We start from the raw sequence: 14,528 nt of genomic DNA, 5'->3' as shown, positions 1-14,528 counted from the left end.
GGCGGGCAGACTTACAAAAACAGAGCACTAATGTGAGTGTGACTCGGGCAGTGTGCCATTTAAAACCTGTCGGCAGCTTGATTTTATTGTCTGCATGTCTTCCAAGGGGAAGCCCTATTTTATCAGGATCTTACTTTGTATTTAATGGTTTTAGAAAAAGGCTGCTGGGAAAAGAAGAGCTCAGAGCATCCACGTCTCACAGAGGAGCACAAACCAGTCAACACCCCTCCTTCCTCAGACTATCACAACAGGGGCATAACTCAAATAACGACCTTGAAAGCCACGGTGCTGAGAGTCAGCCACGTGAGAGGCCACACAGTGCACACACCATGTTGTGAGTGGTACTTGTCTCAGGCGGGGTGCTTTTGGGGAAGGACAAATACGCATAAATGTGGGAGCTGGGTGAGTTTGACCACAGTAGTGGTGAGGCGTGTGACAAAGCAAATATACTCATAATCCACCGTCCAGAGCTCTGTGCAGCTGACAGTTTGGGGCCAGATGTGGCCATGGCCCCCAGCCATTCCATCACTTTCAATAAAGTCATGAAACCATGGAACTGTAGAGAAGGGGTTTAGGCACTGAGAGCCATCACCCAGGAGCCGCCCACCTCTCCCTCCAGTACCAGCTGCTGAATTCACCTGGCATAGACATGACACCTTCCCTTTTCTGGATGCACAGGGAAGTGTGCACCTTGAAGGTGCCTGTCTCCCAGGTACCTGGCATCTGCCCTGCCCGGACACAGTGGAGGACCAGCCCTGGGCAGGTGCTGGACAGACAGATGGAGTCAACAACAAAAATACCAGAGGGTGGTAGGGCTGACTTACCATCACCTGTGCCTGGGGGGTCATTGGGGTCTTCTGGAAGTGAAAGCCGCTTACTGGAGATTCTCCATGGCATGCGCATGAGATCGTAGGGTGTGAGGGGGCCAGCCTTGGTGGGCGAGGCAGGGATCATAGACAAGTAGGCCATCAGCTTCAGGAGCAGTGTCCGCTTCTGCACTCGGCTGTCCCCCTGAGGACTGAGCTCGTCTGGCTGGAGCTGGCTGAGGGTCTGCAGTGGGAGGCCCGAGTGGTGCCCAGGCCTAGAGGAAGGGGCGTAGGCTAGAGCGGACGTTTGGGCCCCATAGGTCAGCATGCTGTTGTCCTGAGGGTCCTCACCCTGCAGGGGAGAGAAAACAGCAGCAGGTGAGTCTAGAATGGCACTTGGTCTGGACTTTCAAGGCACTGAACAGCCCCAGGCACCTGAGATGTGCACCCATCACAGGCATGGTCATGCACCAAATTCCTCGTCTATGCTCATTGTTTCATTGGTCTTTAAGAACAGCTTTAAGATGAATTCATGTACCATTGAAATGTACTGAATTTGGTTGTTTTTAGTACAGCCACAGAGTTGTGCAAACACCACACACTATTCCACTATCACACTGATCCCAAAACTTTTTCTCCATTGATTTTTAGAGTGGGAGGGAGAGGGAGGGAAGGGTAGGGAGAGAGCGAGAGAGAGAAAAAAAATCAATTGGTTGCCTCCTGCATGCGCCCCGACCAGGCTGGGGATCCAACCTGCAACCCAGGTACGTGCCCTTGATGAGGTATCAAACCAGTGAGCCTATGGTGAGTGGGCTGACCCTCTGACCACTGAGACACACTGGCCAGGGATCATCCCAGAACATCTTAATCATTCCAGACAGAAACCTTGTACCCACTCCCCATTTCTCCTTACCCCACTCCAACCCTGGGCAACTGCTCACCCACTTCTTGTCTCTGTGGCTCTGCCTGCTCTGGGCAGTGCACGTAAATGGAAGCCTACAACAGGTGGCCTTGTGTGTCTGGCTTCTTTCATGTAGCATAGTGTTCAAGGGGCATCGTGTCGGGGCTGCATTCCTTTTTATGGCTGAAAAATAACCCATGTGAAGGATAACAGCACATTTTGGTTATTTGTTCATCAGCTGGTGGGCATTTGGGTTGTTTCCACGTTGGGGCAAAATGAATCACAGCAGTGGACGCCCGTGGGCACGTGCTTATGTGGGCACGTGTTCCAGTTCTCTAGGTGGACACCTGCCAACGTGTTTCCTGAACAGCTGCACCATTTACATTCCCACCAGCAACACGTGCGTGTTCCGATGGTTCCACCTCCTCAGCTGCAGGTGTTACTTGGTCACCTTTTTTATTATAAACATCCCAGTGGTTAGGAAGTGGTTTAACTGATTACTTAAATCACCCTCCTACCTTACTCCTTTAACAACAATATTCTGCACCAAGGAAACTGCCAGGGTGTCGGGTTTAATAACTGCACATATCGAATCTGCGGCCTGGCCGACATGGTCTTTCATGGAGCCTCCACCTACGTCTCCTCCTTACTCATTTTGTAAAGTTTCCCAGGAGGACGAGTTCTCATCATATTTTGTTTTGCTACCAGGCAAATTGAGGCCAAGTTGTTCTCACCTCTACGACAGCTATAAATACACAAGAAATCTCCACCTCTGACTACAGCACCATCAAAATTGCAAGGACACACAGTAACTTCCACCTGTGGGATTCAGAAAGGTAGCAGCAGCCCCGGAGGCATCCTCAGAGCGGCCCTCATGCTGTGGGACTGGTCCACGGGCCACGTATTAAAATCTTGCCCGTTGATATTTCCTACACGTGCCTCCCCCGGGGCACGTGGTCAATGTGGAGTCCACAGGGCACGTGCCTTGGGACCTAGTTAATAGCCATCACTGAATTGAAGACAAGCGGCTCAGGCTGCCAAGTCTGGCTCTTTTCAAAAACATTTGGGCCCAGCCTCCCAGGATGGCTTTCGATGTAGCAGCTGGACACTAGGAAATGGGGTGACATGGGCTCCAGCTTCTGTTCTCACCCTTGAACTTGGGCAAATCACTTGACCCTTTTGAGACACGATTTTCTTCTGTCAAAGGAGAAGGCTAGATATTATATCTAGAATTGCCTTATTTGTAAAATGCTGAGGCTTTAGCCGTCCTCCAAATTGCTTAATTTTGTCTAACTACTAGCTGAAATCAACCGCTTTCCCTTAGAAAAGAGTAATTAAGATTCATGAGAGAGAGAAATATAAAACACTCCCTCCACAAACATCCCCTCCAGCTGTTCCCACAAATTGGGTGTAAGTGTCAATCTTCGGCTCAGAAAGGCTATCTCCAAACACCTGGTCAGGTCACTGCGCTGGGGGCTGGGAGCGCGTCCGAGCCCCTCATTAACGTGCCCACGAGCACCTCTTCCCTCTGTATAAATGCAGTTGACCTGCAGCTTCTACTCAAGGCCTTTAATTAGAGCCGACCTGGAGGGCTCCTGGGCGGGGACACGCCGAGTTGGATGCAGCACATGACGGATCACAGTGAAATGTAATCTGCACAGTAGATGGGGATCAACAACCTTCCTGGGGTGTTTATGCTCCAAACCCCATTCAGGTGAAGAGGGGAACCGTGCATTTCAGCAGGTGGCACAAACAACAGAGACAATGGAACAAAGAGCACAGCTCTCACACCAGGCCCCCTGCAAACAACGGCCAGCAGGGTGGTGGCCTCAGGGAGCTTACAGGGGTCTCAGGGTGAGGGTGCCCACCCATGACCAAGAGGCCAGGAGCTGGGAAGATGACCAGAGAGGGGAGGGTTCTCCTGGCTGCTCCCTGCCGTGTGGCTTACATCTTGGAGAGCAGCCCACAGTGGATTCTGGGGCAGGGCTGCCGGGTGTGACTCCCACCTCTGAAGCTTAGTGTCTTTTGCTTTGGGGATGTGTTTGACGTCTAAGTCACCTGTAAAGTGGGGGTGATATCTCAGAGGTGCTGGTGGCACCCCTCCTATTATTGACTTCACCTGCTCACACCTCATTTTCTTAAAAGCAGCAGGAAATCCATAGCCCCGCTGGGGACAAGCTGTCCACGGCACTTTTATTCCACTTTCAGCTGAGTTTAAAATTCTATGACTCATTTTCAAACCCTCTATTTTGAAAATGGTTTAAAGCCTTAATTCAACAAACCTATGATGTCGGGTTTCCCAAGGTAATGGTGAATAATTTTTAGACTGCAGTTGCCCAAATATGGAAACTAGTCACCTAAAAGCGTGAAAATTGGCCAATTGCCCGCACGCGATATGGCCGCTTCTGGCACATTAACTCCTTAAACAGTGTGTCAGGGGAATCCAGTCTGGGTGCTGTGGCGTGGTCCACCTGCGTGTGTGAGTGTCTGAGAGCAGCTGCCAAAGCTCCTGACGTTCTCACTGAAACGGAAATGCTGTGGGCGCATCCTGAACCCACAGTAACTCCACAAGAGGAGCAGAGTCTGTTCACCCACACATTCCACAGTGTTAGCTGAATAAAAGTGACAGCCAGGGAGAGAAGGCTTGTTTGGAGGAGGGCCCATCCTGTCCCCGCAGCTCTGTGTGACCTGTACCACTAGGGACAAGTTGTCTGACCTCTCTGAGCTTCACTTTTACCACCTGCCAAACTTGAAAATAATTTGTTTTTTCTTAAAGCAGTTGTGAGGATTTGGGGGAATATAGGTAAAAGTGCCTAGTTTAGCACATGGCTCAGAGCAGGTGTTCATCACTGCCATCAGCATAATGTCCTCTCTCAGTGTCACCACCATCACCACCACTCTGGCTGCTCTGTGCCAAGCTCTGGACTATATTCTATGGGGAAAAACACTGACGTGCCTTCAAACAACTGCAGACTGACATGCAGGTTAGGTCACAGACATTAGTAACTGTAAATGGAGTGTGTTATTAAAGAAGCTCGGTGACGGGTTGGAAGGAAGGGAGTACATTCAGCTGGGGGAAATCAGGGCAGCTTCCTGCAGCCAGAGGGCACACATCCTGGAGCTGCAACCTGTATCGCATCCCTGCCTCCCAAACAGTGAGATACTCATCGGAGTGGACCCCTTGCTCCCAGCTTCGTTGGGGTCTGGGTCCCAGAACTGAAAGTCAGGCCACCTCCCTCTCCTGGAAGGCCACCTGCCCCAGTCCCGGCCTGCACAATTATGAATTCAGGCTGCCAGGAGGGCCTGCAGGCCCCAGCAGCCCCACATGCTAGCAGACACTGAGGGGATGAAACTTTTGTCTACACACTGGTCACTCATGCTCATCAGATATTCTCTTGAGCCAAGGATCCAAAACAAATTAGGAAACCCAAACTGGGCCATCTTTTGACCACATAGCAAACATTTTCTCCAGTTTGTCTCACAGCCCGAAGGCAGCATTGACAAGCACATTGATCAAGAGGTGCTGGTGGCTGGCGTGACAGAGCACAGAGCAGTGGGGCTGTCCACAGGTTTCCTAATGAGATGGCCCCGCGATGCCACTGGGCACAGCGAGAGCTGGGAGCTGGTGGGGAGCTCAGAACCCCCTGCCTCCAGCTCATTACTGTAGAGTCTGGGTTACTGCCGTCCCGTGCTCAGGCCATGGGGGCGACTTGGGCAACTTATTCCCTCTCCCTCTCCCTCCCTCCTTCCCACCTTCTCGCTCTCTGACTTCCTGTCTCCCTCTCCACCCACTTCTCTCTCTCAACAGTGAAAGGTTGTCAGTGCTCGACAGTGTTCAGGCTCTAGGAGTCCCACCCACGTGCAGAGGAAGGCTGGAGGTGTCACTCGTACTGACAGTGCTGTCACCAGGACAAAAGAAATTTTTGCATTTGGAGGAGCCTCGCGCTGGTCTATGTTTGACCGAGATAGCTGTGCTATCTTTGCAGCCGAGATACAGAGCTTTCAGTTAGAGAAGAGAGTCACTCCCCAAATACATTTTTACAGAGTTCACTAAATCTATGAGCTTGAAGAGGTGTTAAGTTCTAAACTCCAGGACCGACGTCTTTTGCAGGGAGTGCCGGATGAGGCACGATGTTAGACCGTGGCCCTCTGCACAGATGCTGCGTTATGCTGGCTGGGACTTGCTTGAAGGAGACAACTGGCGATGTGAGGAGACTGTTTCTCCTTCCCACTGACTCTGCACTGCCTTTCTCCTCATGACACTTCCTGGCTTGCACCTTGCCCTCTGCAGAAGCTGCACCTGCAGCCTCGTACCTGGCCAGTAAGCAAAGGGATCGGACTGAAGCAGAGCTGCGTCCCTCTCTCTGTGCACCGTGGGTAAGCGTGGGCTGTGCCAGGCTGGGCTTTGGCTTTGCCTGCTCTTGTCCATGTTGACCCTGAAAACAACCCTATGGTGTGGACACAGGATCCCCATTTTAGACGAGACACCATGATCTGCAAGGAAGGAGCAGCGCTGGACGCAGCCCCTGGCATCTGCTTTGGGCTGTGCCACAGGAGCTGTGGGCTCAGTTAATTCCTGTCCTTGCCAAGTGGTGGATTTCGGTTTCACCCTCCTCGACAGTGTGGAGTAAATGGGGGTTCGCAGGGTCCTCTCTCGTGACCACAGGACTGAACCTGCATGGCCGTGGTCGATACGCACAGGAGCCGGTTTCCACCACTAACAGCACAGGAGGGCTAATGGCACCAATAAGTGGTCAGTAAGAGCTTGGTGGATGCTCCAGGCCCTGAGCTGGCTGGTGCAGGAGGGCCAAGGTTTCACTCCCTCTGGCTCTGTCATGGACTGTTAACCCCGAAAGCCCCTCAGGGTAATAAATTCACAGCCTTTCTCTGACTATGCAAGAGTTAGGTTTTTGATGAAAGATACATAGAAAAGGGTGATTTAGAAGATGATGTGATGAAAACTGGCTGCCCCTTTAAAGAGCAGCAATGTGCAGAGCTTTGTCCCCTAGGGAAACATGTCATCCACGGGGCGGGGGATCAGAACACATGGCCCATGTTCTGCTGGCTGGCGTACACGGCAGGAACCACGTGGCAGCTGTGGCTGCATCTGATTATGTGCTTCTCACACGTTATCAAGTCTCTGTCTGAGAGGTGACTAAGAGCTCTCTCTCCACTCCAACACTGGACACAGAAAATACAGAGTTCTAGGTTTTTGTGCGTTTTTCAGTGTTGAGAAGCATCCATCTTAAGGCAGGAGAAAAATCCCTGAGCAAAGATGCCCCCAAGTGCTCTTTTTCTGAGTCATCCTTGCGGCCTCCGTGAAGAGATGGCTGTGGTGGACTGTAGTGACCCGGGAACTCATCATTCAAATGGACATTTCTGAGAGGGACAGGATGGCTCCTCAGTGGCTGTCATGGGGCAACAGGCATGAACCACACTGTCCTGGCTGACACGCTGTCGGTCACCCTGCCAGGTGTGAGCATCCGACCACCTAAGCTGACTTGGGGGAAGGTGGCCAGTGGCTGCTGAAGGGACCAGTGACGGTCCTCTTCCCATTCCATTGCTTGAATTAGAGAGCAGGCCGGGCTTTGGGCAGGGATAGAATGCTGTTCCCTCCCCCACACTCCCCAGCAACCCCGGGGTGACATCAGGGCCAAAGAACCCACACCCAAGTGCTCAGCCCTCCCAACACGCCCCTTGTAAGCTCCTGAAGGGCTGAAAGGTCCCACAGATACCAGAAACACACTTTCCACAGTGGGAAGGGTCCCAGGGCTGGAATCCTAGTGTACCACGGCCAGCCTGGACCCTCTAGTGAAGAGAAGATGAACTCATCACAGCCTGGCCCACCCACTAATAACCAGTTGAGTGCTGTAGCTGCAGCTGGATTATTTCCCTGCCTGAGGCTTTTGCTGTAAGAAGCAGCATGTCTGTCTTCCAGGTAGCTGCCTGCAGCTGTTCACTGCCTGATCCACAGCACCTCAGGGCTCCTGCTATAACTCCTAGCTCTTGCCCATGACCACAGCACTTCTGGGCTCCTGCAGTGAACACCCCCTAGTGCACCACTCATGTCGGGTGCAAAGAGCAGGGCACACGGCAGAGAATGGAGGGACCCATTTAGCACCCCTCCAGGTGAACTTCATGCCACTCCTCCAGGGAGCAACTTTTAATATTAATCTTTTTCATTCCAAGTTCATAAAAAAACAAAACTGAAAGAGAAGTACCATGGAGGATTCAGCTGCCCTGTCCCTATTTCTGAGGCCCAGGAAGCCAGTGATGGTGAATCTGGGGTCTGTGGCACCCTCCTGATGTGGAAACGTGATCCACTGCTCCCCAGAGAAATTTCAGCTCCCTTCCCTTCACTCTGACTTCTTCTGAGTCTGTGGAACTTTTAAAAACCCCCTCCCGCCCGGTTACTAAAACTCCCTCTGGACCCACACAGGTTTGTCTTTATTGATCATTTGTGTCCAAGGCCCAGGGAAGTGATGCGATGTCTCCATCACAGGAGAAATCCCACAGCAGGAGCTGAGGCCAAGCGGGAAGCCTCATTTCGGTCCTGATGAAGACACGACAGGGGACACGGGGGCAGCAAAGGGAGTTTCCCGTCTGTGTCACGGAAACTGCCGATATTCACAAGAATGGGAGAGGTGCTGCCTCTCCGCTGCATGTGGGCCAGACAAATGAAGCTGCACTGCGAGGCGACAGGGCTGGAGGGCGGCCTGGGCGGCGGCTGCCGAGGCCCCGATACAGGGTTGGCCTGCTTCTTGCGCACCCCTGCTCTCCTCCGATCCTCCTCGGTGGAGGGGGCATCCCTACTAAGAGTCCAGCAGATGGTTTCAGACTTTTGACCTAATTCCACTGTGTTGCTAAAGGACAGTTGATTAATGATAGTGAGAATACCACTGCAGTTGGGTGTGCTTCTGTTTCTTTAAAATGTTCTCAAATGTGCTTCTCATCCTGAGATGTCTCTAGGGCAGGTTTTAGTCGACACAAAGTGAACTTCTACCCGGGAGCTGGCACATGGGGTGCCCAGACCCCGGAGCCCACACGGGATACCCGTGAGGTGAGGGCAGGGGCGTGGGAAGGAGAGATTTCTGGGACGTGGGGCTGCAGGGCTTCTTCCTGGGCAGGCCTGGGCAGCCAGGACAGCTGGTCACCCTGGGTCACCTAATCCCAGCCAAACCCAGGGTCCCTGTCCTCCTTCCTTGAAGTTGAGTGTCCACTGCTGTCCTGGATCCTTTCCCCAAATGTGGACCCGACGCTCTGTGCTGCCCTCAGGAGTCCTGGCTGCATGGTGAATGGTGGGCTTTCTAGAGCTCCAGGCCTGTCCTATAAAGACACCCTGAGGACCCCCACCCCGAGGTGAGTGGGGAGCATAGATGGGCTCAGCATTGAGGGTGGGCAGCCACCGCTCAACTTGGGGAGTGTCACTGTACAAGGACTCTGGGGACCCTTCTCTGCAGGTGCCCCTCACCTCTCACTGTACTGCCCACCAGCCTGATGAAAATGCTAAAGCAGGAGGAGAACCGGGAGACGCCAGCGAAGGGCTAGGAAACATGCCTGTGTGAGCCCCAGAATCCCAACTGACTGCGTGGTGAGCACACAACGCAATATACAGATCATGTGTCGTACAAATGTACACTTGAAACCTACACGATCCCATTAACCAATGTCACCCCAATACATTTTGTAAAAAAATTAATTTAAAAAATTCTCCCAAAAAAAGAATCCTCCCCGAACCCAGACCCTGGAGTGAGCTGTGAAGGTCACCTGAGCTGCCCGTCTGTCTGGCTTCATCCTGGGGAGCACATCTGAGGCATCAGCCTTGGACAGGGCCTCCAGGTACGGCAGGTAGGGCTCAAGGGCCTTGGCCAGCATGAGGTCGCCCTCCAGACCATACCTCCTTTCATCATTGACACTCGGCTTCCAGCTTCTGCAAAGAAAAGGGCGCTGTGAGCCAGCTGCTGGGTGTCGGTCAGCCACAGGGTTCTCTGCTGGGCGTCATTGCTAGACCAGGGAAAATGCACGTGGGAGGCCTCAGAGGCCCTGCAAGCACCAGGCGTGGGGCCAGGCAGCTCTCCCTGACCGGGGTCAAGTCTCTCACACCCCACATCTCTGTCAGTGGTAACACCATTCGATCAACGGGCTGCTGAGCCACAGACCTGTGGATTCACTTCTGAGTCACTGACTCCTGCTGTTCTGTCCCTTTGCAAAACCCTCATATTTGTGTTTCATTATCTCCATTGATTAAACTGTCCTATTTTTATTTTAATGACTTTTTAAGTTACATCGGCTCATTCTTAATAGGCATATAACTTATCAACAACTCACAGTTCTTTGCATCTCAAATCATGGCTACTGTTTCCCTGACCATTTTTTAATGGATGAATTTCATGTCCTGTGTTGTTAGAGTCTAATTTAACTGAAGTCAATTTACTTTTCTGGTAGTGTCCCTGTTTCTCACTAATTGCTAATCAATACAGATAGAACCGCTCCATGAATGTGCCTTTAAATAGTCTTATTCATCTTCCTGTGTTCACTTCCGATTTGTTTGTAACAGTTACTGGGGTGAGAGTGTCCATCGCTGTGCTGAGCAACATTGTAGCATTAACTCAGCAACATTGTAGCATTAACTCACAGATGGACGTTCCCCTGCCCTTAGGCATGAAGTAGGTCAAAACTTTGTAAGTATACGTTTTTTACTTCAAAAAGACTAAAAATGGTTTACGCTCGGGTCTCCCTTACTCTCTTTTCCACTTGTATGCACTGACATTCAGGCTCCCAATAATGGGAGATGCTTCAAGCTTTCACACAATTTGGAGAAATAAAAAATCCATATCATAAACAAAATCTTGGCCAGAAGACCCAGTGAGCCTGTTCTCACTCCTGTTCTCAGTTACCCTGACCTCATGCACTAATCATTTGGGGCCACTAGTTGTCACACAAAACCACCCTGACCCCACACTTCTGGTCCCCATTCTCTGTGATGTTACTGCTTCACTGAGTCCTGCTGGCCTCTAGGTCCCCTCTTCCAGCTCTCAGGAGCTTCACAAAGGGCACCCTTAGGTTCTTAGGCCCTTTGTGTCCCCTCAGCTCCCAGCCCCGCTCCTTTCATAATCAGCACTTTGCCGACTTTCCACGTGGGGCCTCCTCTGGTCAGCCTGAAGACTGCACTTCAACTCCCCTCTGCCTCCTGATGGGTCCCTGGTTTGAGGCTTAATCAAACCTAACCACCAGCTGTCTTGTTTGAAAATCGCCAAGGACTATTGCACTGGCTGGTGTAGACAGTGGAAAATGTGCCAAGTCCAGATGCCCCGGACATGCCCTGTGGGAGGGAGACGTTGGCAGGACCCACAAGTGAATCTTCACGGAGTGGGAAGGAGAAGCGGCTGGTGCTTAAATGCCCAAGTGTGGATTTAGAACAGACTCTCAGATAAAAAGCAGGCTTTCTAAACCAAGACTTTAGGGAAGGGCCTTTTCACTTTTCCTGAACTTGAACAACACTGCACAGCGCTCAGCAGCGAGAGCCCTGCTTGCCCTCTGAGGTCTGTCTTTGGACTCAGTTTTCGACCTCTGTTGCAACTTCCTCCCCTGCAAGATGGGGTGAGACCTCCGTCATTACCTGTGAGCAGTGGGGATGAAGCGAGACAGTCTGGAATAAAATATTCCAGTGTAGATCGCTGTGTTTGGAGAACAGGAACTTTCATGATAGATTCTGCTCTTTGTACTAATGTGAATGTAAATTCTTATGGGAAAATGAGCCTGACTTCTCATTCCTGACTTCTCTGCTCTCAACCAGGAGACACAGGGCTTTTACAAAGGTCTAGGGGGAGAATGGGGAGGACCCTTGGGAGTGTCCATGGGTGAGAAGGGCACCTCGCAGGAGGGTCACCTGTGCATCTTCTTCCCATGGACTAGGACACAGTGGAGAAAGGAAGCACCCCTCTTCCTCAAAGACATCCCCACTTTCTGGAACCTCTATACCAGAAAGACAGGGAGTGCTTTGTGCTACACTAACAGAAAAACAGGTTTGGTGGCTGCTGGTTGTTGTCATCAGCACGGAAACGGGGAATCAAGTCTACTCACCTGGCCAGATGGGCAGCCTCCGGACGCCGCAGGTAGGTTCTGGGGACATGTGACAGCTCCTGGGCCAGCACATGCTGGGTGTAGTCATCCTGCCATGTGAAACCTGTGGGGAGGTGAGAAAACCATGTATGAGCTTAGAAGTTCAGCCAAAGCTCTCAGTGTCACGAGGAGCCCCTGTCCCCAGCATGGTCGGTAAGCCAGGCTCTGTGCCCCTGCACTTTGCTGATGAGGTCGTCTCCTTATAGAAGCTCCAGCTTCTGGAGACGAGTGTGGCAAGGAGTGTGGTGGGGGCTCTGCTACGTGAAAAAAATCAGGCTTAGCATTTCGGTAGAAGAGAGATTTTGTTCTCTGTGAAAGATGCAAACCTGTCTACATGGGATGGTTCTGGTCACGGCAAATAGTCTTCACCCCGCGTGCACAACTGCCCACTTGCCACTGCCCCCGGCGACAAGTTCTGGCCCCACCCCGCTGCAGAGCCCTGCATTTGGAATGAAATAAGGGGTATTCTTACTGTGAAAGCAATTATCACGGGGCTTAATGTACTGTATCTGGGAGCCAATTACATTATATTTATACTCAAATGTTATGACAAAGAGCCTTATTTATAACAAGGGCGCAGTGGTTACGCTGGCGAAATCCATGTGATTACACGTTAATTACACGCGCCGCGGATCACATGATAATTACGCTCAGAATTACCAAATAACGCCCCAGAATCATTATTATGCAATTTGTACATTTTAGATCTTAGGGTAACACTTTAGCACTGAGAACTACCCCGTGCAATTATCCATAATTATCTAATCACTAAATATCATGTAATTATAGAGATATATTTTTATGCCCTGTAAAAAAACACATTACAAATCGGGATGGCTCTGTGCTGTGTGCATGTATGTGTGCGCGCGTGTGTGTGTACATGTGTGTATGCACATGCATGTGTGTGCGTGTTGTGTGCGTGTTGTGTGCGTGCGTGCAAGGAGGCTCAGATTTGCTGAGAACCAGACATCCTGGGAAGGATAAAAACATGGCTGAGGAGATACAAGCTCCTTCATGAACTCTCTTGAATACTTATTTCAAATGCAACTCTAACATTTTTCAGAAGGCTCAGCGGCATTACCCAATGTGGAAGCTGATAGGAAAATATACCCAGTCAGCCAGCCTCCCATGGCGATCTGTTCTGAGTGCTCAGTTTGAAACATAACATTTAGAGAATGGGCTGCCGCAGGGAGACCTGGCCCCACGGTCACCGTTACCCTTGGTTCAGGATTAAACATTCTTAATAGCATGCAAGTCTGTTCCATTTGCTAAAAGCAACTAAAATCCATCCCATATGCAATGTATGTTTTTGTGGCTATAATAGGTCCCTGCCTGGCACGAGGCTCAGCTGAAATGTTAGCACAATGCCCAACACCATGTACACTGAAAATAAGCACAGTGTTCACCACGCCATTCCCAAAGGAGGACTGGGGTACTGGCATCTATCTGGAAACAGAAAAAATCAAGAGCCAAGTGGAACTTCCCATGAAAAAAATTTTAATTTAAATAATTTTATTATTATTTTTTAATCTAAGGAGCACAGAAGTCTGAGCTATGTCAATTCTGGAGCCTGTGAGGAGGGCTCTGTCCTTCCTGGACCACAGATGGACAATGGATAAAGGGTCCTGAATGGATGTGTGAGGGGGACCCTGAACCCCGGGCCAGACTTCTAAGTTTTCCTGGGAGTAGGCAGGAACTGGGCCCTTGGTATGAAAACAAGAAATGCTAGGAAAGATGGGCAAAGTAAACCCAAAGCAAGTAGAGGAAGACAATACTGAACAGCAGAAGGCAATAACATCGAAATCAGAAGGAAAAAAAGTCATTAAAAACAAAAAAAGCTGGTCCTCTGAAAAGATTAGTAAAATTGACAGATCTCTAGCAAGACTGACAAAGAAAAAGAGAGACCAGTCACAAATGACCAATATCAGTAATGAAACAGAGAGATCGTTACCAACCCTGCAGGCCATGGAGAACAGGCAAACACATAACTACGGCTGCCGAGGAAAACGGACTGTTCCCTGGAAGCACAAACCACCACTACCACCCAGTACGGAACAGGCCATAACTACTAAGAAAGTTGAATTCATATTTAATATATTTTTATTGATGTTTTAGGGAGAGAGAAAAGGAAAGGGAAAGACAGATAGAGCACTGATGAGAGAGAAACATTGACGGGCCGCCTCCTGCACAACCTCTACTGGGGATTGAGCCCAAAACCCAGGCATGTGCCCTGACCAGGAATTAAACCAGTGACCTCTAGGTGCACAGGATGGCGCTCAACCACTGGCCCACAGTGGCTGGGCATGAATTCATATTTAAAAACATCCCCCAAGAAAGCTCTTTGGTGCATCTACTGCGGGGATAAAGACCATTCTCACCAATCAGACTGTCGACATCCCAGGAAATGTGGACATCCCTCTGGAGGGACGAACAGTTATTGGGAGGGGCCTGGAGGCACCTCGGGAGAAACTTCAGTCACATCAGTGCAGAACTCAGTGTCCTTGGAGAGAGAGAGAGGAGGCTCCGGGTTGACAAATGATGGGAAATAGAAAGGAACTGGCCAGGTTCCCACCATCCGCAGCCACGTATGGAACATGATCAAAGGGTCACACCGGGCTCCCTCGCAAGGTGAGGGCTGTGCACACTCCGGTCCCCATCAATGTCGTTACTCGGGACAATGGTTTGCTTGCTGAAATCAG

The 14,528-nt window shown here is 50.8% G+C and overlaps 1 protein-coding gene across 1 annotated transcript in view; it reads right to left on the bottom strand.

Moving 5' to 3' along the window:
• PTPRN2 (protein tyrosine phosphatase receptor type N2) overlaps window positions 1-14,528 on the bottom strand; it is a 248,121-nt gene that overhangs the window by 198,235 nt on the left and 35,358 nt on the right. Inside the window, exons 3-5 of the mRNA XM_087821303.1 lie at window positions 11,791-11,893; window positions 9,475-9,637; window positions 825-1,158 (exon numbers count right to left, since the gene is read on the bottom strand). Of these exons, the coding sequence (XP_087677429.1) occupies window positions 825-1,158; window positions 9,475-9,637; window positions 11,791-11,893 (600 nt within the window). The remainder of the gene's footprint in view (window positions 1-824; window positions 1,159-9,474; window positions 9,638-11,790; window positions 11,894-14,528) is intronic.

This window comes from Miniopterus natalensis, chromosome 10 (assembly GCF_054644295.1).
Source record: "Miniopterus natalensis isolate mMinNat1 chromosome 10, mMinNat1.hap1, whole genome shotgun sequence".
Classification (NCBI taxonomy): Eukaryota; Metazoa; Chordata; class Mammalia; order Chiroptera; family Miniopteridae; genus Miniopterus; species Miniopterus natalensis.
This window is presented reverse-complemented; position numbering and strand designations above follow the sequence as displayed.